The sequence below is a fragment of the Ursus maritimus genome, unplaced genomic scaffold (assembly GCF_017311325.1).
Source record: "Ursus maritimus isolate PB19 unplaced genomic scaffold, ASM1731132v1 scaffold_26, whole genome shotgun sequence".
NCBI lineage: Eukaryota > Metazoa > Chordata > Mammalia > Carnivora > Ursidae > Ursus > Ursus maritimus.
Window position 1 is genome coordinate 12,809,530 of NW_024425119.1, and position 24,566 is coordinate 12,834,095.

At 45.9% G+C, this 24,566-nt stretch overlaps 1 protein-coding gene across 1 annotated transcript; it reads left to right on the forward strand.

The window, feature by feature from the left end:
• The first annotated feature begins 219 nt into the window (after positions 1 to 219).
• On the forward strand, positions 220 to 20,278 carry EMP1 (epithelial membrane protein 1). The gene is made up of 5 exons (XM_008707013.2): positions 220 to 371; positions 14,741 to 14,854; positions 16,874 to 16,970; positions 17,085 to 17,225; positions 18,000 to 20,278. Exons 2-5 carry the CDS (start codon positions 14,777 to 14,779, stop codon positions 18,164 to 18,166), a joined length of 483 nt encoding a protein of 160 aa, XP_008705235.1. The 5' UTR covers positions 220 to 371; positions 14,741 to 14,776; the 3' UTR covers positions 18,167 to 20,278.
• The last annotated feature ends 4,288 nt before the right edge of the window (positions 20,279 to 24,566 follow it).

The window sequence follows — 24,566 nt, forward strand, 5'->3', positions numbered from 1 at the left end:
TGAAGCAATGTCACTCCTTTTTCCACTGTGGTCTGTGTGTGTGAGTCAGAGGGAGCCTAACAGGCTTTTTTGAATTGATGGCTCACTCCCAGCCTCTCTTGACCAACTGCCAACCTAGCAGGGCGTAGCTTACCAACAAATCTTTTTTTTTTTTTTTTTTTTTAAAGTCAGACTGATTCATAGAAACTCCTTTAAAACAGAGTGAAAAGAAACCGCCCATCACACACCCCAGCACACCAGCGCTGGAAACTTATAACCTCGGGAAGCAGGTCCCTCCCCTCAGTGCGGTCACATACCTTCAGAAGAGCGGACCAGACCGGGCAGCCACCAGCTCCTGCCACTCAGGGCGCCTCAGTCACTGGGACCCTCAGGTAGGACAGCGTCCAACGCTACGGGGAAGTTCAGCAAACTTTCTCTTTCCTTCTCTGCGCTCCTTCTTCCGAACTAGTCATCTAAGTTTTGCTTTTTCTTTTTTCCTTGGGGTATTTTTCTGTGATCCTCTGAACTGAATTCTTGAAACTTCTGGCTACAAGTGGATACCCAGACAACTTTTTCTATACGGTTCAGAAAAATGCCTTCTGAAGGGGGTTGGGGGCGTCGGGGAAATCAGCGGGCCTGGGCTGTGATTAGGTTTTGCAGTGACTGGCTTCTGGCTTGAGAGCAGGGACTTTGGAACACACCGGGATAAGGGGTAAGGGACTCTTCATGGAGGAAATACTGCGTACCTTTGAAAGGACGTACCGACTTGCCAGATGTTTTCCAGGTTGTCCCTTTTGATTCAGATTGCTTCAGGATTTGAGTTGTTTCTCTTGTCAGTTGTTTGCTGGTCTTTTTTGGATGATGGATAGATGGGTGCTTTTCAGTTCACTTTTGCTGTTGCTTATTCCACTGCTCTTTCAGCTCATTCATCCACTTCTGTTTAAAGGTCAGTGTTTTTTCTCCCCTGGGCATGGAAGGAGAGGGTGGGTTTGTTTAAAGAAGACAGAGAGGTGGGGTATCGACTGGTGTTTCAAATAAACTGCGGGAGAGTTTCATTTGGTGCAAATCAGCCTGATGTGGAATCCGGAGCTCCTTCTCTTCTCGCCAGATGCAGAGGATGGGAAGAGGCTGGAGGGAAACCGGGTTTGGAGGAGAGGGTGGAGCAGGGGAACTTCATCTCTTCCTGTAAAAAAAAAGAAAGATTGAATGGCTTCGTGCTTCCACCCCAGAAATTTTAGTGTTGAGTGAAAAGATGGCATATTAGAAATAATAAAATAATTGTTTCTAGGTGGATGTGGAATTTTTCTGCATGGAAGGCAGTGGTTGTTTTGGACCATGTGTCGTCTTACTCTTCCCAAATGTGGTTGTGCAAACACTCGTGCTAATCGTAAAGTGAATCTGGAGAAAGGAAGAAGGGTGATTTCTATTTGCTTTTGTTTTGTTTTAGGTTAGCATTCTGGGTGAGGTGTGGCCCATTTCAACATAGATACTGGGTTTTTTATTCCCCTCTACATAAACAAGCCGAGGAAAATGACAGGATTCAGCTTGTCTGACGAAATTAGGCTTTTCCTTTAGAAATGCCGCTCGTTGGAAGAGATTTAAATGCAATCAGCCTGTGTACATTGTAGAGACAAGGCGCCTTGTAAAACTGGCCTCGAGGGGATGATTAAGTGCAAGGGAAACTTTTCAAGATGCAGGGAACTCCCACATTTGCTTAAAATGTTTATTATTTCCAGATTACATGGCTGTGGATTAAGGGGAGCCATTATTGAAGTTGATACTAATGGTATTCTGTGAATCTAGTACGAATCTTCTCGTAGTTCTGTGCGAGTTTAAGCTACACGCAATACTTCACCAGTCAGCAGACAAACCGGAGGGTGTCGACCATCCTGCATTGCGTTTTTGGGGCAGCATTTCCCATTACTCTGTAGCGCTGTGAGAAAATACACTGTGTTATTTCCCGAAGTTCAAGGGCAGTTACGAAAATGCTGTTCTAATTCCTGCTTTCCCTGCTGCCTCCGAGAAATAGTGAGGGAGCTCCTTAGCGGCAGGAGTTGTTCTGGATTTCAGCTGTAAGTCTTGGACAATACTGAAATGTGAGGGTTATTTTTTCCCCCTGCTGCCTCCCACCCTCAGAGGCGGGTTGGATTCCAGCGTAGACTCGGAAGAATGGGGCGGGGGTGGAGTGCGGTCTGGAGGGCGGCAGGCCATCCGGTCTGGCGTCCTGGTCAGAGGACCCCCCAGATTTTACATTGTTTGAGGGCACTACACTGTCCTGGGAGTTGGCAGAAGGCCATCAAGGGCCAAGCCAGAGCGGACTACATCCCAGAACAGAGGCTGGCTACCTCCCAGCAGTACGGGGCACATATCTGAGGAAAGGAAAGTCATCCCTTCCACTGCCCAGAAAGACTGTGACTTTCCCAACTCTTCCTGCTTCCTTCCGGAGACCAGGTTAGGCCCATCCAGGTCCCGGGGACCATGCAGACTCTAGGGAGCCTTGGGAGTGGGCTCCATAAAGACCATCCGGGGATGCAGAGCCTCTTGGCTTGGTCTGGGGGCTCTGGGGGCTCTAGTTCATGCCAGATGCACTGGGGTCAATGGAGGGAGAGAGCAGTCAGAGACCTAGAAGGCTTACAGAGGAAGCAAAATGCTGTTCTGTAGACTCCGCAGAGCCTGATCGGGGAGTATATCTGAAAAACGGCCACAGAAAAGGGCACGAGGCAAATTTAGTTATGTTCTATCTTTAATTTTGTGCATCAAATTCTCAGTTTGGGAGGGATTCTTGGTTTGAAGATCAATTCATTCATTCTCCCACCATGTGTAGAAATCCTATTTTAACAGCACCTTGGACAGATGGCCATTTTACATGTCCTTAAAATATCCAGAATAGGGCGGCTCCCTACCCCAGAGGGTGCCTCTATGCCCCCCCATGCCGCCCCTGCATTACTGGACAGCTCTAATTATTAGAAAATCTTAAATCTGTGTAGGCTTCTCTGTAACTTCTATACTTTGTCCCTAGTTCTGCAGTCCTGGGCGTGCGGAAATTCTCTATTTCGTTTTTGTTGTTGCTCTTTCCAATGTCCCTTATCCTCTAAATGCTTAACCCTTTATTAATATTTAATGGGTAAAACTTGATGGATCAGTATTATTATTACCTGAGACTCAAAACCAACAGGAAGCATTTTTAAAGCTTTGAAACTATATACATCGTCAGCCATATCCACATGATTTGATTCTGAGGTATTTCATTTTCCAAACACATGAATATGGTTTCTTCTTTAACTTACCACATGTATATACATGGCTGCCTAACACAAAAGCTCGGAGACATTTGGGACTCTTGGAGGCACATACTCAGAGGGACACACCCGGTTGCTACCCACGAGGTCATGGTTAAATCAGTCCGATACCAGAGACACAGGCTTCTAACTTGGCCCTGTTAGGGTGATCCCATAACTTGGTTTATAGGTCTTGTAGCTCACACCTTTGCACTGTTACCACCTGTCGTAACTACAAGCCCAAGTTGCAGATCCATTGTAACCCCGGACTAATTGCTGGCTTGCAAAATGGATGTCAGTCCTTGAGAAGAGCTCGTAATCTTTAGCCATGGTAGATCTGAAATTTTCTGACTATAAATTTCTCTTCTCTAATACTCTTCCTAGTTCTGCTTAGATGATCCCGAATTTCTGTTCAGTAATCAAAGGAGCCCAAATATGGTTCTAGTTAGGAATTTACTTGACTCAATACCCCATCCCCCAAACACACATGTCTTGAAACCGCTCTTCCTAACGCTTCAGTCCCTGGTGTCTAGACTGGGTAAAATGATTTCTCTCAATTTAACTGGGAGCTCCACTGACCCTGAAACATAAAGACAAACATACAAGCCCTTGTGGAGATTGCTGTTTATCTCTCTTCCTTTTTAAAAATCTTCGAGTCAGCGTTTTCTTCCCTGTTTTGGATATGGGCACTTCCTTGGAACTAAAGTGGACTCCTCTGCTCTTGGTGCCACTGGTTTTATGTGGATGTGGCAGCTTTTGTAGTTCCTGAGTCTGTTTCATGAATTCTCCCTTCAAATGGAGTCATTAAGATCGAGAATATTGAAAGTGGGGGCCAGAATCTTGGGGCTGACGCAAAGTGGCCGGGGAGCTGGAGGGCTGTGGTCTTGGCCTGACTCTGCCCAATGACCATGGGCAAGTCACTTGTCTTCTTGACTGAGGGAACTGAACTTGATGGTCTCCAAGGCTCCTTGTGGCTCTGAAATTCTAGCATTCTAAGATGTTATCATCCTGTTTCGGAAATCCCTTGGCTCATGCTAATAGTTTAACCCATAAAAATTGGTAAAAAAGTTAAATGAGGCCTCACGCTGCATTGCAGGGCATTTTACAGAGGACTGAGGGCCCAGGCAGCCTCCTCTGCTCGCCGACTCTGAGATTCCTTAGGCCTTGTCATCAGATAGTGATGAGCGTTCTCCCAGCTCTTGGAAGACAAGGAAGAGGTTTGATTAATGAAACATCAAGGGGGCCAGCTCCGATGAGAAGAAGCAGGCTATATAAGCCTGTTAAGACACTCACAACAGCAAGGGATTCCCTGGTAACCAAACCAGGTTCAGGGAGAAACTGAACTGGTCCTGGGAAAGGAACTCCACCCTCTTCCCTGGGAGTGAGACCCGGCAGCGGGAGGGTGTGGTGGTGAAGGTGTGGATGAGAGCGAATAGGAGGAGAGAAGGGGGAGGGAGCAAGTCCAAATGCCCGTGTTTCCTTAGGCCTGTGTGTTGAGGGAGAGAAGAGGTGCCACTGGGAAGCCTGAGAAGAGGGAGGAGTGAAGTGGAAAGAGAAAGACAGGGAGAAGGTCAAAGAGCAAGGGAGAAGCGTGAGGAGGATTCCGCTCTTCCTTCCTTCCTTCCTTTTTTTTTTTTTTTTTTTAAGTAGGCTTCACCGCCAGTGTGGAGCCCAATGTGGGGCTTGAACTCACGACCCTGAGATCAAGACCTGAGCTGAGATCAGAGGCGGAAGCTTAACCGACTGAGCCACCCAGGCGCCCCTTATTTCCTTCCCTTCTTGTCTGGAGATCACCCACCCTCAGTGTTTCAGAACAGTCCTTAGGGCCAAATATTCTGTTCTTTGTCCCCTCAGAGGGGGGGACGTTTGTTGCTCAAGTAACAAAGGTAGGTCGATACAGTCTTGGTGTCATTCGAATTTCCATTGAATATTTATGCCAACAGGGCAGTGATCTCCCTTGATGTTTTTCCTCTTTTTGGAAGGGTCAGATCAGAGCTAAGAGCAAAATGAGGTCTTTGATCCTTTGGCTTCTTTCAAATAATCAAAGACCCCTCCCTAGGGGGCTGGAGATGGGGAACTGGAGAGAGGTTTGCAACCCCAAAACCGTGAGTTGGGCTGGCGGGTGTGTTCCAGCTTCGCTTTGCCGGATGCGGCTTTGGTGGCGAAGGGACCCGGGTGCTGTGGGCGGGGGCCTGGATGGAATGTTGGAAGCGAGTCTCAGGGCTTGCAGTATGGGGATCTGGTTTGGGTTTTGGGGGTGGCCCAGAGCTGGCTCTGCTGGTGGGTCTCCTCAGTGAAGCAGCGGCTGCCCTGGGCACGGTTTTGAGGGGCTGTGCCGACCCACTGATTAACTAGGAGCTGGTGGGAGGAACAGAGTGAAGGGGAGCTCTGGTTCTAGAACATCTGCCGAGAGCCCTGAGACAAATCCGGGAGTGGGAGTGGCCTGGCTTGGAAGATGGGAGACGGTGGGCTTCTGTTCTGATTCCGGTTGAGCTCTGGGGAAGGTGCATTTCCTCCTTTGTTCAGAGATCGGAGTAAAGAGCCTCGATGCCTCTCGACCCTAAAGAACCAAGTGCCCTCAAAAACACTAAGAGTCCCAGCCGCCCACCCAGCCCTCTGGCCCGCCTCTGGCTGCCGGCTGCCTCCCTCCCAGCTCCGGGACTCTCCGGGCAGCGGCTCTGCTGGGGGAAGCATGCTGGCGCCACCTACTGGCGACCCGCCCAAGCGCCGCGGGGCCCGGGCCACACCTTGATTTTCTTCCCAACCCCTAGTTATTGTCTTGGCAACCTCTCCCTTGCAAAACACTCCTCTTTTGTCAGAAGCAGAAGACAACTGCGGCTTCTGTCCCCACCCGGGGGCCATCGCCCAGCGGCCTGGCCAGCTGCGGTCTGGGGGCGTGGGCCAGCCCCGCCTGGCGGCCCACGTCTGGCCTGAGCCTTTGCAGATGTTGCCAGATCCACCCCCTCCTTGGACACGAAGGAGGACAAGGGGAAATGAGAGAGAGAGGTTATTCTCCTTGGGAGCATTTGCAAAAACAAGATTCATGCTACTTGTTTGCCTTTAGCAAAGTTGCTGGCCCTCAGATTCTGCCAGAGAAGCTTAAAGCCCAGTTTGCTGGCCGGAGCTTCTCCTGGTGCATAAAGGAACGAGAAGAAAAACCGACAACCATACAGCCTTTGGGCGCAGGCAGGAATCCTCACACTAACCCTCTGAGGTCTATCGATCCCAGTTAAGAAGTGCTGGAGTCAACGAATCCCCTCAATGTATGCGTTAGGTATCTTAAAATTTTTACATGCCAATTATGCCTCAACAACACTGACATAAAAAAAAAGGGAATCTGTGGCATCAGGATTCGAACCTGGCACCCACGCTCTACCGCTATGTACTCTGTCCCTGTAGGAGCCGCCAGCCAGAGGTAATGGGGTTTTCCCAGAGTCAGCAGTTACTCAGAGGCAAAATTTGTTTCAGATTTTGGTTTTCTAATAGGTGCTCCTCTTTCTTTCTTTCTTTCTTTCTTTCTTTCTTTCTTTCTTTCTTTCTTTCTTTCTTTCTTTCTCCGTTCCTTCCTTCTGTCCTTCTTTCCTTCCTTCCTTTTTTTTTTTTTAATAGCATGCTTGTTCCCCCACCCCCATCCCCTGGTTCTTTATCCTTAACTATGCAAGAGTCTGTGCTTGTTTATACCAGTGTCAGACACACACTCCTCTTTCTATAATAACCCCCATTCATTATCGATAGACCACATTTGGGAGATGGAGCTCCCTTTCCCCCAAGACCATGAAAACATAGTTGTTTTCCCTGGAGCCTGTAGTTACTTTTGTGGCTTGATGTCTGATGTTTCTTCTGGTCATAAAACCTGCCCCTCATGTAAAAACATCAGGCCCCAGAATGATGTGGGTAGAGTGAAGTACAACCTGAAATTCTTTCCTTCCACACCAAACATGAGATATCCAGAGGCAGGAGGAAATGGTCCGTTGGGATTCTTTCTCTCCCCATGTTTCCCACGGAGAAATTAACATCCCCCTCTCCCACCCTTGCGTAAAAACAACATTTAGAATGGAAAGTACGCCTGACATAGAACAACAATAACAATGGCCAGAAAGGCTCATCCAAGGTCTCATCCACTCCACCTGCTTTTAATCCCAGCCTTTTCCTCCTCCGGATACATCCTCTCCGACTGCTCCCAAAAGAGAGTGTTTCCGTTTCTGCTTTTGTGTTAAATGGACATCCACTTTGCCAACCCAAATGATCCTCCAGGGGACACAAACACATCAAAACAAGCCGACCAAAGCAGCATGATCCTGATGTGTAGAGGACAGAAGGGCGCTGGTGCTGCCACTCTACACAGGGAGAAGCGGCGGCCGCTGGATGTGACGCTAGGGAGATGGGGCAGGGATAGGGGCTGACTCCTGGAGATCGTGTGACCAGGGCAGCTTTGTCTTTCATCTTCTCTCGTGCCTGGCAGGAAGCACCACGTCCTTGGTCAGATGGTGTGAGACAGCTTTCTTCAAAGTTCACAGTTTTCCAGAAAGAGATGGAGATTCCATCATCGGGAAAACATGAATCAATGAGAAGACAGAATAATGTCTAACAGTTGAATAAAATCAAGACTGTGTTATGATGTGATTGAGATTTGGGGATCTAAGGTGATGTCTTTTGGCTAGTTCTCCGGTAGCTGGAAAGTTCTGCTGCAAAGGTCACTGTTCTAGAGAAGGTCTGAAGAGGCCACTCTGGATGAAGGGCAGAACTGAGATTAAGGGTAGTAGTTGCCAAGAGCAGGTTCTGATGCATTGTCAGAAGGACTTCCTGATGGGAGGGTCTTGGCAAGTAATGAGCTCCCCGTCACAGGAGGTGTTTAAGCATGACCTAGATAGTTCTGCGGTGTAGATTTGTAGTTGAGGTTCATATATTGGGGAGGAATTTTAAGGCCCCTCTTCTCAGTCCAGAGATTCTATAACTTAAAGAGATAGAGAAGTTAAATCCGTGGATAAATCAGTGTTTAGAAATTTAAGCTATTTTCTTTGCATCTACTTATTTCTTCTTAAATAAAAGACAACAAACACATATATACCCTTGTACATTTAAATGTCAGACTTACTCGGGAAATATTCATGTTTACAAAGGTATTTATATAGCAGTATGTAACACAGAGGTTGCATATGATAAGATGATCCATACATAGTTATAGTAACATATAAATAATTTCTAAAAATTACAAAGGACTAAAGTTCATGTATGTAAGAAAAAAAATTGCCTTCCTAACAACATTTATTTGCTCACTGAATGGAAGTTTACTTGGTACCTGTCATAGGTAAGACTCTCCCTTCAGAAACTTAGAATCTTAGGGGTTGGGGAGCCAAATATTTCCATAAGTAATTCTGTTACCAGCCAGGCTGCCACTAGCAGTTTTAATAAAGGGCCATGTAAGGACTATAGCGTAGTGGGGAAAATGACTACTTCTGTGTATCTGGGAAGGCTTCCTAGAGGAGGCAGGGTTTGAGCTTCCTTGAAAAATGTTCGATAGGTAGTTCCTGGAGGAAGGATACTTAAAAGCAGGGCTTTTTCTTTGGAAACCACATTCTCAGGATTCCCAGGGCTGGAGTAAGGTGTTTAGAATCTCTTTTCCAGGGCTGGGTGGAGGGGGTGCTGAGATGTTTGGAGGATCTTGAGCAGAGGAGCGACAAGGTCGGATAATGCCGTGGCATGGAGCATATGTCGGGGGGAGGGGGGGGCGCTTAGAAGGAGGACCATGCCAGAGGCTGATGCTGTGGTCCAGGCTAGGATCTAAACGGGACAAGGACAATGTGAGCAGCAAGTAAGGAATAGATGAGGGGTAAATGATGGAGGAAGGACTCATGACCTGACTGTGCTTTGGGCAATAAAAGTGGGATGAGTGGAAGGAGAGACGGGGGATTTGGCAGCTGGCCATTATTACTCCCTTCTCCCCAGAGAAGACTGGGTTATCCGAGGCGGTTAGGAAAATGACTGAACCGTTTTCTAGCTAGCCAGCCGATTCACATGCTCTCAGAAAACTCTCTTGCACCATCTGGTAGAGGATGCCTCCGCTGTGACTTTGTCTGGGGGAATCTCACCCACTCTCAAATGAATCATGGACATTTGAGCTCTGCGAGACTCCCCCCTGCTCACACAGCCCCCGCCGTCTCCACCCTCCAGCCCCATTTCCGATTATGTTACACCCCGAGGTTCAGGCTAGTTCTTCAGTGATTCAAGCCCAGGATTTCCACCACTTCCTTTGCTGGAGAAGTGGGTTTTTGATTGTTCTGTTCTGGTGTATTGTTCCCACTTATTGTGACTTAGACCACCCTTAAAGAACTGTATCTCCCAGACCCTGGTGGCAGGCGTTCCGTAAACACACATACTCCAAGGCAGGAAGAAGTTAGCTTAACAACCATGGATCCAAATTCTGAACATCTCAAGTCCCCTGCTGTGTCTTTAGAAGTCAATTATCCTCAAAGTCTCTGCAGTATTAGGTCCTCATCAGAAAAGGAAAGGTGTTCACAGAGGCCTGATTGACTCCTCATGGTCAGAGCACTCGAAAAGCAAAGGCAAAGAGGCAATGCAAGGCAGTCTCAGAGATATGGTCCTTTGATTCTTTCATATTTTAGAGGAGTAGGAAGGCATAAAAGGAAGACAAGAAAACAATAAAGATTTAAGTGAATGGAGACAACTGGAGAGGGCAGTTATCTCCCCCACCCCCACCTCACATTAATTAGTCGTTTACACCTCCAGTCACCAGCAATTGTAATTCTCAAGGTCATTTCCACTAACTGTCCTAGTTTTCTTTTAGCAAAGAACTTATCCAAATCTAGAATGGTCAGTGGTTGTGAGGTTTGCATCGGGACGAAGGACATAAAGAGACTGGTGGTCCTCTGTGGGCTGAGCAATTCGAGAAGAAAAGGGGAAGCATGGTCAAGAATAAAAGATGGTGGTGGTGGAAAGGGAACTGGCTGGCCTACGCATTTGGAAGAAAGAACAAAAGAAAAGGGGATATCAGAGAGCTGATGTGTGACTTTAAGTTTCTAACTTCCTTTTCTCTTAACACTCAACTTCTGTCTAGAGTCAACGTTTGTGCCTCCTATACTTTTCTCAGTTTCCCACCCAGTGCAGTGATAGCCCTGAGCATCCCTGTCCCAAGAAGTCGTACTCTGCTTACAGTGATGGGTGGAGAAATGTGTTCCTGGCACCTCACATGGAATAGTCAGTGGATGTCCTATTCTTTGAGAACACTGTGAATGGACTGGCTCTATGGGCTTGGGTCTGAGAGTTGAAGTACCATAAATAATGTTATGGGAGTTCCCAGCAACCAACTGACAAACTTTGGGACTGCCCAGTGCACCAAATGTTCTGAGGGGCAGGCATTGTGCCTAAGTGTTCAGAATTGCAATGCTGTTATTTTGTACTTCCTGGTTTGAGCTGCCCAGCTGTGACTAAGGGTATGCTTTCCACTGGAGAGTGCCATCCAAAGCATTTTAGGGAGGTGTGAGGAAGAAGCCAATTTCTGTTTTAGTGAAACAAATTGCCAAGAAGGAAAGTTGTAGCGGCCAGTACTTCCAATGATATGAATGTTCAGAAAAGGTCTCTTTTCAGTGCTTTTTTATGACGCAAGATACACACCAGGGTAGGGAATGAGTCTCCCTGCAAGCTACACTGCAAGTAGTGGGTGGATGGAAGTTTCAAGAGCCTGAGACCTTCTGTTATTTATTCCCATTGTGCTCTGCTACTCGATAGATCCCCAGACATCCACCCACTAGGTATCTCTCATGGTTGTCTGTAAAGATATCAAGATTTGCCCTTCTACCCCACCTTTGGCTGAGGGTTTCTCTGCTGGGGGCTCTTTAGTAGAGGGACTGGAAGGGATAATTCAGGTCAGAAATTTAAGAAGATAGTTCGTTCTGTTTCCAAATGAGTTGGGGAGGGCCACTGAAAACAATGGAAGCCCCTGTAACCTGACAATGGATGACACTAATGAAACCTGACAAACTGGGGGCAGTGAAAAGATGGAGAAGCTACATACATTATGTGCTAGCTGCAGCTAAATAGCCCCTACTTCTGGCTGGATGCAGCAGGCAAAAGCAGAGGGAATTCTGTGTTCTGTACACTAAGAGCTCCAGCTAATCCAAGACATTTTGCTCCTTTCCTTGGTAGACAGAAGTGGCACAACCACAGGAATCTAAGATGAGAGAGTCACTTCTTTGCTTGATTCCCCTGCCCACTCCTCCAGGCTGCACCAGGCAGGGGGGTAATGATCAGGTGGGGCTTTGGTATTGATCAGGAGTGAGATCCAGCCTTGGTTCCTGTGACGGTGGCGATGGGTCTCATTTCATAAGCAGACCAGAGCACACCTAGTTAAAATGCATCATGTTCGGGCCAGGGACCAAACACTGCTCAGGTCAGGCAAAGAGAGCCTCTGCAGACAACTGACCTGAAGGGTAAAGGGGCCAGGACGCAAAAGCAGAACGCACACAACACACATGGGGAAGTGCCAGGCCCTGTAAAACAGGGGACACTACACGGCAGGGCACTCTAGGACCTCTCGTTCATAAGGCCATTACCCTCTAGATCAGGAGTGAGATCCAGAGGCTGGGGGTGCAGTGGATGGGCCAAAGTGAGGTGCAGTAGAAAGAGGGTTGTGGAATGCAGTAATGATCAAGTCATCAAAATGGAGAGGGTGAGTAGGGATGAAAGCAATGAGACTTACTCTGGAGGGTTACATAGCAACCCAAGGAGACAGAAAGTGCTGCTGAATTCCCAACAGCATGTAAAGCAGGGAACTCACAGCGCTCCACCTCGTTTAAGAGGCCTCACTTGGTGTATCACATTCCGTTCTGGGCCCCTCAACCACGTCCCCCTATCAGGAGGAGGATGTTTGTCGGTTAGAAGCCAAAGGAATAAAAAAGACATTTATAGAGCCCAAGGAGGATTAAACATACAACTTTTAATGTAAGATTTGCAATTCCCTACAGTCAGACTCTTTCTTTCCCCATGAAGGGCAAGATCAGGATCCAGTGATGGTGTGAATTTTGGGGGTGTCAGGAGGACAGTTGGGACAGGGATGAGAAGAGTGAGCTTGTTCCTTCTGATTCCCGTGGGTGTGTTCTTAGTAGTCTCCCCACTCACAGGGCAGGGATTAGGCATAAGGGCAATTTCTAAGAGGACCAAAATGGTTTGTAGACACTGCCTGATGAAGTACATGGCAGATATCCTATTGCTTGTACTTAACATGGGGTAACCTGGTGATTAACTGACTCGTTATGTTGGCAACAGCTGCAGCTACTGTCAGTTTCGTAGAATAATAATAATAGTAATGCTAATAACCACAACCAAAGCAGCCCCGTTAGTGCCAGCCATGTGGTGGACGTTGCTAGTTTCACAAACATGGTCCATTACCTTGTATTTTCCTCTGGGATCGGCATTATGGCCCCCACTTTACAGAGGATGGAAGGAAATGACTAGATGATTCTAACTCAACCTGTTTAATTCAAAAATCTCTTTTCACTGTGCATTAAAGTCAAGCAGAAAATTGTGGAGGTATGCGGGAACCCGCGGAAAACAAAAAAGAATTTGAGTGTGCGAGGAGATTATTAATAGCAGGCATGAAAGCTCCAAGCTCTCCCCTGAGATAGCAGGATAAACTTCATGATTTTTGTCATTCACAGTGAAATTGGACAAATCCCTACAAAGTAGCCTGGATTGGAGGGCGATGCCTGGCCTGGGAAGGAAGGCAGGGGTTGTTGGAGAAGGTTGGGATGGACGGTGGACGTCAAGGTCTGACTCTCATTCCTGGCCTGCAAAGAGCAGGCCCCTTTGTGTACATTAGAACATTCTAGATTTTTTTTTTTAAGAACATTCTAGATTTCGAGTATCTGATGAGGAAAGTGAGAAGAGATAAAAGGCACTTGAAATGTTGAGATGATAGCATCCGTGCTGGCCACTAAGTACCCGGGACAATAGAAAAGTGGCTCAAGCAGGCTCAAAGCTTCAACAAAATTAGGTGGAGCGAGAGAGAGAAGTGGGACAATTGCAGGATGTGCTCAGCCATCTCCTCCCTAGGTGTGGACATCCACACATCCACCCTGGTGTGAATAACCTCCAGCCCTTTCCTTTTGAAGTCCCTTGAGACTGCATTGCATCCTAACTATCTCAGGCACGATAAACCCTCCCTCTGCAGCTGACATAAACCAGCATAGCCGCTCCCATGTGCATCCTTGACACTTTCTTTATCATCAATGAGCTCCCTTCTTTATGATTTCTTTTTTTTTTTTTAATTTTATTTATTTATTTGACAGAGAGACAGCCAGTGAGAGAGGGAACACAGCAGGGGGAGTGTGAGAGGAAGAAGCAGGCTCCTAGCGGAGGAGCCTGATGTGGGGCTCGATCCCGTAACGCCAGGATCACGCCCTGATCACGCCCTGAGCCGAAGGCAGATGCTTAATGACTGCGCCACCCAGGCGCCCCTCTTTATGATTTCTTTTATGAACCATGGGCTCCCTTCTCCTCTGCTGAAATTGTGGTTGAATAGTTTGGTTTATCTATGCCCATTCTTAATCCGTATTCGTTCCCAGGCCTCCCATCATGTGATTCATGCATTTGCCTATCTTCTCCATGGAGTCCTGAAGCATTGGACGTTGTGTAAATGTCATGCACAGATAGGAGGCTCGTTCAGTGGTGTTTCAGTCTGCGTTACTTCTAAAGCCCCGGAACTGACATACTGCGTCAAAGAAAATACAGCATCAAGCCCTAGACCAATAGCAGAGTCCCTGCCACGAGGCACACACAGCCCAAAGGCTCAGGTGCTGCACTGCGGATCTGAAATGTTCAATCAGTAGGTGATCAGACCGTGACACTGCAATTAGGTTGTTATAATTATTGAATACCAAACGGCATTATAATAACAGAAGTTGTGGCTCTTCCATTTTATATCTCACCTGGGAGCAAATTAGTAGCCTATTCAGTCTATGGGCATTGAGTAATAGCTACTATTCTGCAGAAGGGATCCACTTCTATTAATACCGCTGGGTGAGCAGTTTGCCAGAGCCTTGGACACTTCCCTAGTGGACAATGGACATTTATATGACATTGTTGCACAGGCACCTGGAAATTAGAGCTGTGAAAAGCCTTTTAAAAATCAAAGTCTTAAGGTTCTTAAAACATGAACAAAATAAAACATTAACAGGGATAAAGTGTGTGTGTGTGTGTTTTTCGGGAAACAGGCTTTATTAGAGGGATGAATATATAAATACTTGAGAAGCAGAATTACGTTTATATTTAGGTATATGTAAATAGACGAATAGGCATTTAGGAAACTAGGTTAACAAGATGTTTTCAGGAATTTATAATGAAATCGTAATGGTGTTTATTGCAGCTCCTCCTGATTTTAGCAGACAGTCCACACCTGTGGGAAGGCTGAATTGTCTGATTGAATCTGACAGTAACCCTTTCCCCCCATTTATCTTCTTTCTTTTCAGAACTCTCGCTGCTCTTTGAGGCATCAAAAAGCCAAGATGTTGGTATTACTGGCTGGTATCTTTGTGGTCCACATCGCCACTGTCATCATGTTATTTGTCTCCACCATTGCCAATGTGAGTAATACATTCTTTTGTTCATTCATTCACCCAGAAGTTATCTGAATATTTATATAAAGTCCTACAAGGGAAGTTTGAGCCACAATCCCTGCCCCTCGGGAATATACAGTTTAGTTGTGGGAAAAAAAAAAGAGCACACACTCGCACTTCAAATCATGAAATAACCGGAGGAGAATAGCCAGGGTCTACCAGAGCGATCCCACCAGGGCTGTAGGCGGCTAGAGGCTGGAGAAGACAATGAGGCTTCCTTAGTTTCTGGTAGAACCTTGTCCGGAGGTAGAGCTTGGAGGAAGGGTAGATAGGCGGGGTCTCCTGGAGGAGGACGAATCCTGGAAGGAGCCCAGGGATGCCCTGCAGGCAGGAGTGCTGGCCTCGGTGCCCCGGTGGGAGGGAGAGGCTTTGTTCAGGGCACAATGGTGACCTCCCCGTACTGAGAGCAGAGATTCTTTTCCTCCTGGGAACCTTGATTAGAAGGATAGAGGTGGAGAGAGACGGTGAGAAGCTTTGGTGGCCAGACTGACACATTGAAATTCGGAGCTGAGAGGAGCATGCGAAGGTAGGAAGTGTGCCGGATTAACCTGGTTCCACGGAATTCACTCACTCAGGCAAAACAATGTAAAAATATGTTTCTCTCTGAACCTTGGGCTACTCTGACCTCTAGCGGTTGTTTATAGCATCAGATTTGCTTCTACTGTGCTTTTCTCAGAAAGGAACGAGACTGCTCTCCGCACACAAAAATCAAGGCCACCCATCACTGGACAGGCAAACGGTGGCTCCACAGTCTGTTTAGGTCCATGTTGCAGTTAAAGGACAAATGGATTTTGAAGTTCAGATAGAAGAGTTTTGCTCCCGTGGGTGGATGTGGTCAACACGAGCAAGGCTGATTTAGGACTCCTAGCCCATGAGCCCTCCTCCAGACTGCAGGTGGGCCATTCTGTGCCCCAACCCCAAGTCTCTGAGGATGACAAGCCTGATAAATGACTTCAGACGGCATTAGTGGATGCCAAAGTGCTGAATATCGAAATTATCAGCCCCTAATATACGGCTTGGCATACAGTTGTTTATTGCATCTAGAGCAGGTGATCACACATCCTTGGCCCTGTCCTTCCAGCAATGCCCATTCCAACAGGTGCTCTGCGTGGACAAGCTGAGTGTTTGTTTTCCTGAAGAATAATTTTTTTTCTTGGGCGGGGTGGGAAGGGACACTGGCACCACAGTGAGCCTTGGGAATACATGTTGGTCACTCTTCTACTTTCAGGGGGCCCCACACCCCCTTAGGCCCTTACATGAAATGGTCTTTTTTTTTTTTTAAGATTTTGTTTATTTATTTGAGAGAGAGACAGAGACAGAGATGGAGAGAGTGAGCATGAGCAGGGGGGAGGGGCAGAGGGAGAAGGAGAAGTAGACTCCCCGCTGAGCAGAGAGCCCCCTGTGGGACTCGACCTCGGGACCCCAAGATCATGACCTGAGCAGAAGGCAGACACTTCACCGACTGAGCCCCCCAGCCGTCCCTAAAATGGTCTTGATAGTGTATGGTTGGTACATACTCAAAACCAATTGCCTCACCCCGTGTTTCTGTTTCTTAGAACCTCAGGCTTTTAAACCACTATGATTGAATTTCTTTCTTTCTTTCTTTCTTTCTTTCTTTCTTTCTTTCTTTCTTTCTTTCTTTCTTTTTCTTTCTTCCTTCTTTTTTCTTTCTTTCTTTCTTTTTTCTTTTCTTTTCTTTTCTTTTCTTTTCTTTTCTTTTCTTTCTAGTAATGAGGAATGTGAAGCCCAGAGAAGCTATGTGATTTTTCTTCAGTCACACAATCTCCCACCTTCTCTCCTGGCACCCCCGTGGCTTCAGTTTTAGACCTCATTTCCACCAAGAGGTGGGGTGCTTAGCCATATCGGTGGCCCCATATGCGGTGTTGCTGAACATTCGATCCTGCCACAAATCTGATTTGCTGTTTCTTTTCCTTTTAAAGCCGAGGGTCAGCTTTTAAGCAACGGGTTGTTTCCTTTTGGTTTCAGGTCTGGGTGGTTTCGGATGTTACAAGAGCATCAGTCGGTCTTTGGAAAAACTGTACCAACGGTGGCTGCGATGACGTCCTGTCATATGCCAGTGAAGGTACGTCTGAGAGGACTGTGTTCGGCACTGGCGATGGCGGTGAGCAGGGAAGGGTGCAGCCTGCCAGGGACTGCTTAGCCTAATAGCCTTGTTCTCCTCTTCCGGTGTCCGCAGACGCCCTCAAGGCCGTGCAGGCCTTCATGATCCTGTCCATCATCTTCTCCGTCATCTCCCTCGTGGTCTTCGTGTTCCAGCTGTTCACCATGGAGAAAGGAAACCGCTTCTTCCTCTCCGGGGCCACCATGCTGGTGTGCTGTGAGTACCGTCGGGGCGGGCTGCAGTCGATGGTGGAAACGCTTTTAGGGTGGTCTTCCCACGGGTGCTCTTGGCGATGTGGGCAGATGGGCACGTGGCTCAGCGAAGCTGCTGTGGACACTTTTACTCTGATTGTTTGTCCTCGTTTTGAGAACCCCTGCTAGTGCTTGGAATAAGCGCTGTCCTCTGCACTGAACAGACTGCCCTGTTTCAACCCAGCGCTCCCGGTGGGGGGCTACCAAGTGGCCGAGCCACGCCCGTTATACGCACTTGTGCGCAAGACACTTGAGGGCGGGAAGGGGGGAGTCCTCAGATGAAGCCACTGCCACCGGGCATGTCAGCGTGGTTCTCATCCTTCCGCCGTTCTTCCCGAACGTGCGATTTGGTCTTAAAGCTGTGTGCTTTGGCATCCTGGGCAGCCGGCCTCCCTACGCTGGGGTCCAGAGGGAAAGGCTGGGGGTGGACGTGAAGCTCTGTGTTTTACTTCGCGCTCGGAGCTGCACAAACCAGTGGGGGTTTTAAATAAACCTCTAGTTTATCAACTTTTAAATAAACCTCTTAAATAAACCTCTAGTTCATCAACACAGCCCTCAAGGTTGGTTCAAGGCAAATCAACAGAACTATCGTATGGGGCTAAACAACCAGGTTTTATTTCCCCAGTGAAATTTCCCATTTTGCTATAAGGGAAATAGGAGATTTGAAAAGTTATACATTTTTTTTCTTGGTTTTAATGTAAAACAACCCCCAAAATGAAACTTTTTTCCCCCCTTGCAGGGTTGTGCATTATGGTCGGGGTGTCTATCTATACGCATCATTACGCTGGTGGTTATGGAACCAACTACGGGAACAGTCACCACGGCTACTCCTTCATCCTGACCTGGATCTGCTTCTGCTCTAGCTTCATCATCGGCGTGCTCTATCTAGTTCTGAGAAAGAAATAAGGCCGAACAAATTCACGGGGATCAGGGGGGTGGGGAGAAGGAAGCCGTTGAATCTGGGAGGGACGTGGAAGATACTATGCAGGAAAAAGCAAGAGAGGGGAGGGGGGCGGGGAGGGGAAGTAGGGTGGGAGAGGCTGAAATCCAAACCATTCCTGAGGAGGTTCTGTACCGTGGAGCCCCCTGCCCTTGGGAGAAAGTAGCTGGCTAGTTCTCCGCTGCTCCCCGATGAGCCAGAGGGCCTCTCTGCAGCCCCCAGACTTGGCCTCCAGCTGGTCGCAGTCACACACACTGCCTGGGGCCCCATCAGCTGCCACACCACTGGCTCCACTGCTGAGGCTGAATTCTGGGTCTCGCCCTGCGGTTCTCAGACCTATTGCATCAAGTTCAAATAGCGGTACAAGTTCCAGCAAGAGCAGATCTTGTTTTCGTGTCGAATATGCTAAGCCCGGAAGCCATCCCGCCTTTCTGACCCAAAGCAAAACATCACATTCCAGTCTGAAGGGCCTATCCGAGGGCTTTGGCCAGCAAGCCATTATCCCTCTTTAGAACAGATATTTAACTGTGGAACTCAGTGGTATTTGTGACGAAATGGGAGAAAGAGATAGAGTCCTAAGGCCAAATTGGTGGGTGAGTGAAACCAAGAAAGAGAACTTTTCACAGTGGAAGGCCTGGGGGATGGTCAGAACCCAGACCGGACCTCACACAGCTGTCCCTCACAGAGACCTCTTGCTATGGACTTTGCTAGGCCTCTTGCTTAAAGCCAGAGCAGCTCTTTTGGCATTTCTGTAAAGCCACTAATGACCAATTCCATGGTGAAAGCACCACACAAATTATGGGACCCAGGGGCAATCTCGTGACAGTGCTACAGGAGGGTTATGTTTTTAGAACCCCCTGTCTATGCCATCAGTGTTTCTTTGAAGCACATACTGGGAGAGAGATGGACATGGTTCCTTGTAACATGATTTATTACTCTCCCTCTAAATTATAACTTTAGATGACATTTTGTCTAATCATTTGCATTGGGGATTGGGACTCCTAGGCTCAGTGGTAGCTCTCTCTGTGACACGGGCTGGAGCCATTGCCTTTCAGAGGCCCTGCCTATCCCACAGGTGAGGCAGGGCAATTCTGAGAGTTTAGTAAAACACACACAAACCAAAACCAAAGAGATTCTTGGGCGAAAGGTGCTATATCACTGTAAAGTATTAAACAGACTAGATTTCAGTCATGATTAGAACAGAGGGCCTGCATTCCCAGGAAAACTAGAAAATTCCCATGGGACAAATAAAAATATAGGTGATGGGCAGATATTTTCTTTAAGAGAAAAAATAAAAAGCAAAAACTCTTGTGGTACCCAGTCAGTTGGCAATTGGACTGTCTGTTGCCATAGGAGCATTTCTATATAGGACTTAGTAGCAGTATGCTATTCCTGGTTAAGCAGGCATTGCTCTGGCCTGGAGCAGCTATTTCAAGCCATCTCAGATTCTGTCAGAAGGGGTTGTTTTGGGAAGACGTTTCCTTTATTACTCGAGAAGAAGATCTACCCCAGGGGGAATCTGAGGCATCTTGCCTGCTTTCCTTCTCCCAGCTCTCTCCTTATCCCATCTCTTACATACTTTGCCTTTCTGGGGAGTTGTCATGCCATGATTGTTGGTATTTCTGTAAAAGGACGATGACTAAGTATATTGCTCTATGTTCATCCTGGTTAAGGGACTGTTGAGGGCAGGCCACCAGATTACATGGGTTGGGGGTAGAGAGATGGCAAGCAAAACTGTGGGATGACGAACTTTTTAATTATGATTTAATTATCACATGATTATAGAAGGCTGTCTTATGTGCAGAAGCATACTTACATATCAGATATACCCAAAAGAGATACTCGCATTACGTTGAAAAGTCAAACCATGACTGGAGTGAACCATGTATTCCTTTGTCTTTTACTTTATTTCTGTGACATTTATGTCTCATGTAATTTGCATTACATTGGTGGATTGTTCTAGTACTGTATTTGGCTTCTCCTTTAATAGATTGATATTTCATATACTATAATTGTAAATATTTTGATACAAATGTTTATAACTCTAGGGATATAAAAATAGATTCTGATTCCCTTCACCGTGTGAATGTTTTCTTCCTAAAAAATGCAGGACAGTAGGGATAATGGTGACGTTTATACCTAATGAAGTTGTCAATCAGTGTGATTTGAACAACTTGGCATTTATTTGAGACATTAAACTACTTTCTGGTAATACATTAGGCATTCTGCAATAACTCTTTCAGGCAAATGAATGTTATTAGGTATAGTTTTATCTTATCTTAATTAAACCTCTAAAGCAAAAAATAGAACTTCATAAGCTAATACATCAGGGGGTTGTTATGGTCTTGAATCAGAATGACTTATGACATTAAGAAATGAGATACTTGTAAAGTTTCTTTGAAATAGCCAATTCCCCTAATGTGTCTTCAAAATATAAAGTAATTCACAAAGGTATGCATCACATACCTTTGCAGAAACCCATTCATTGCATAAACTGGGCATATCTGTATGGGGCAGATGAGAAAAGGAAAGCTTTGCTGCTTTCTGTGAGCAATAAGGACTGGAATTAACAGTGGAAAAGCAGAGTAGATACCGTGTACCCTAGCACTGTGTCAACACTAATATCATACCAATTGTTTTAACGTGGATTTGGTGCTCTGTCCCCTGTGGTTTTGGATGAAATAACTGCACAGAGTAATACACAAAAAATACACAATGGAACCTGAAAATAAAACTTTAACATATTTTAAAGTCAATTAATCAAATTGCATTGATTATTGAGACCCTTTCAGAGACCTATGTAATTTCTTAGATCACTTCTGGGATACTATTATAAGAGGCTACTTCTCTCCCTTAGTTCTCCCTGGGATTTATTCCCCCGTGTCATTTGCCTGGTCATGGGTCAGACCTCCAGAGCATCCTTGCTTCTTTTCCTTCTGTAGATCTTTAAACAGAATCTCTAACAAGCTCTCAGAACTACGCACAATTTCTTTTCTGCCAAGATGAAATCTTCCATCTCAAAGACCTGGATCGTGAATGGGGGTGTATTACTCAGGATTCTCCGGAGAAACAGAACCAATCGGATGTGTAAATTATATACAGAAAGACATTTATTTTTAAAAAATTGGCTCATGTGATTATGGAGGCAGGCAGGTTCAAAATCTGCGGGTAAGATAGGGCTGGCAGGTGGGAACCCAGGGAAGAGCCATTGCTGCAGTTCAAGTCCAAAGACTGTCTGCTGGCAGAATTGTCCCTTGTTTGGGGGGAGGAGGTGGTCAGTCTTTTGTTCTATTCAACTGATTGAATGAAGCCCACACGCATTATAGAGGGGAATCTGCTTCACTCAAAGTCCACTGATTTGAATGTTAATCTCATTCAAAACACCCTCACAGAAACATCCAGAATTATGTTTGGCCACGTGTCTAGGCACCATGGCCCAGCTACCATGACACATAAAATTAATCATTATGGGGGAAACGTTCTAATTAAGAACAAGGCACCAGCTTACCAAACATTCTCAGAAATAATTTAAAAGAAGCTTGAACATTGGAAATCTTTATGTTTACAGTTGATACTTAGCTCAAATAGTGAAATAGTAAGACATGGGGGTTAACTGGAAAGATGATCTTGGGTATCCCATGAAAAGACAAGAAGTCGTCAGAGTCCCTTTTATAGAGGAGCTTAATAAATATTTGTTAGGTTTAATGTCTTAGGTAGGGTCAAGTTGAATTAAAGTAGTTAAGAAAAATACTCTTAGGTGAAACTGGTCCGAATTTATGAATTTAAGGAAGATGAGCGCCAGAGCTCTCCATTACCACTTAAGAATGGGATTTTCAGGCAACTGACAGCTTATTTATCCATCAAAGTGGTAAACATGAGGTGCCAAGTGGTTAATAGACAGTGGCCTCACTCCACGTGGGACTCAGCCCTTCCAGTCCTTGTGCAAAACCCCACTGGCTTTGAGGCACAGAAGACTATTTCAGTAGGGTCTTGAAGGAAGGCATATGAAAACTAAGAGGACATTGTGCAGGACTCCACACTTACACAAAAAGAGACGCTCTTTCCTATGTTTACTAAGAAATAGAATATATCAAAATACAGATAAAATCCCCTAGCAAAAAATGTATACATGAGTTTAAAAGAAGGCTAGATTTTGGGGAATAGAGATGACTGGGGTAGAGTGGTGGGAGGCGGGATGAAAACAGGAAAACTTGCTGGAAATTTTGGAGAAGATTCTGAAGAGGATCGATTCATTTTAAAGAGGTATTTGCAGTCCAGGAGAGCATACAGCTCTTGAACTCACAGCAGGTGGAGAAGGATGCACACTGATTATGTGGAGCCCAAGGAAAGAAGGGTTTTGAAGTTCTACTAGTCTTGTTTCTGAAAAGGAGACATGTGGGGCCTCTTCCTAGGGCAGGAGGGTGACCATTAAAACTTGTGTTGATAAACCACTGGGTGCTAGGTGTTACACTTAGAGGCTAGGGAGTGAAAGATCAAGCAGACCGGTTTCCTGTCTTCATCTAATTTACAGTCTAGTCTGGGGTAAGACTCATACCTAGAGAAAATGGAAGGAGACTCTCTGGGAGCACAGAAGAGATGGGAGCACTGGCACTTGGGGGATGATAGAAGATTTTCAGGTCTTCATCCCTTCTTCATGGTCCTTAGCCCACCCCATGAGCAATTAGCTGACTCTTACGGATTTTACCTCTGCTGCATCTCTTACCTACACAAATCTCCCTGCCCCGAAGGCCATCCCTTTGTTCCAGGCTCTCATTGGCTTCCATCTGAATAACTGCAGGTGAGAAACATTCCAGTGCCCTCTGTGTCTTCGCCTACTCTCTCCAGCCTCTCCTTTCTGCTGATGTCAAGATGGGTGTTGATGGCTGCTTCTCCATCACTGTCAGCGAGCCAATCCAGGGCCCGGAGGACCAGAATTCCCACGTAGGATGCCAGTGTGTATGGGAGGTTCGTACTCAATCTTCTGGTTAACTGATGATGAGTAACAAGGGCTATAGAGTGAGTCCCAAATCAAGAATGACTATCTTCATATGGCAAATGGAGGACTTTATTATATTAAAAGATAAACTGAACAAGGGGTGCGGGCTGGGGAGATAAGAACAAACTATTGAGCCCTTCCCAATATAGGAATGGGTCAGGTTCCAAAAGCTATTTTCCTAAATTGGTTGTTGGTTAAACCCAGAGCATATTTTTCCATAGATGCAATTCGGAATTATTTTGCTGATGATATGGTTAAAAGACTTTTGTAATCTAGCCTGGAAATAAATTTAATAATTACTGAACTATTATTATTTTCGATAGGAATGAGTTAGTTTAAATTCTGGAAGCTAGAACCCTCTGACCTTCTAAACCTTTCACGGTAAGAGGAGTGTATCTGATGGAGAATGGAGGAGAGTAGATATGGATCCATATTCAGAAGACACGGCAACCTGTGGGCCAGGGAATCCCTTTACCCAGGCATGCTCAGAGTTTGCCATTGAGTGTAGGAGAACATGGTGTTTAGCATGACTCTGTCTGGTTATAAACATACACAGTACATAGTTTTTAAATTGGGTGTTAAGCTGGAACATCTTGCTCCACTCTCTTGGTCTCATGGCTCAAAATCAATCTTAAATTTCTCACTTATGTTATCATATCAATGGCTTCAATCCAGTCTATCCAGGGACTTTAGAATGATTCTAACTCCTTAGTATAGTAGTCGACATGCTTTTGGGCATTACAAAATCTTACTACTTTAGTTTGGTTTTATGACTTCTCCTCCCTCTTACAAAATGCTGACATAGGGCATATATATTTATAAGTTTTAAGGTGAATCAAGATCTAACCTGTTTTGAGTATTTGGGTACAATTTTGCAATTGCTTTTGAAGTAACTAAGCATTGCGAAATCAGGTTTGAGAATTATAGGAGTGGATTTATGAGGGAAGTAGATTATACTAATTAATCTGACATTTAGTCATCTTGTTTTTAAAAAAGTTAGAATCTTTCTGGCAGTAATATTTAAATCCAGATTTCTTTCATAAGCCAAATTACCAACTTCACTTCAATATGGCATACTTGCACTGACTGCTAATTTCTTTCTCCAGAATAATTCACATTCTTTACCTCTCATTGTATTGAATACTTGCCAGAGCTCCTGGAAGGACAGATAAAAGGTAAATGCAGACAACTCTTAAATGTTCAATTTAAGTTCACTTCGGCTACACAACGCCATGACCTTCCCCTGGACACCCCCATTACAAGAGTTGTTCTTCCTGACTTGGAGGAAGGAGCTCTCCTTCTTTCTGTGGCTAATGCCCACCATCACCATTTTGTGAATTTCATACTCCTATTTCCTCAGGGATGCTTTA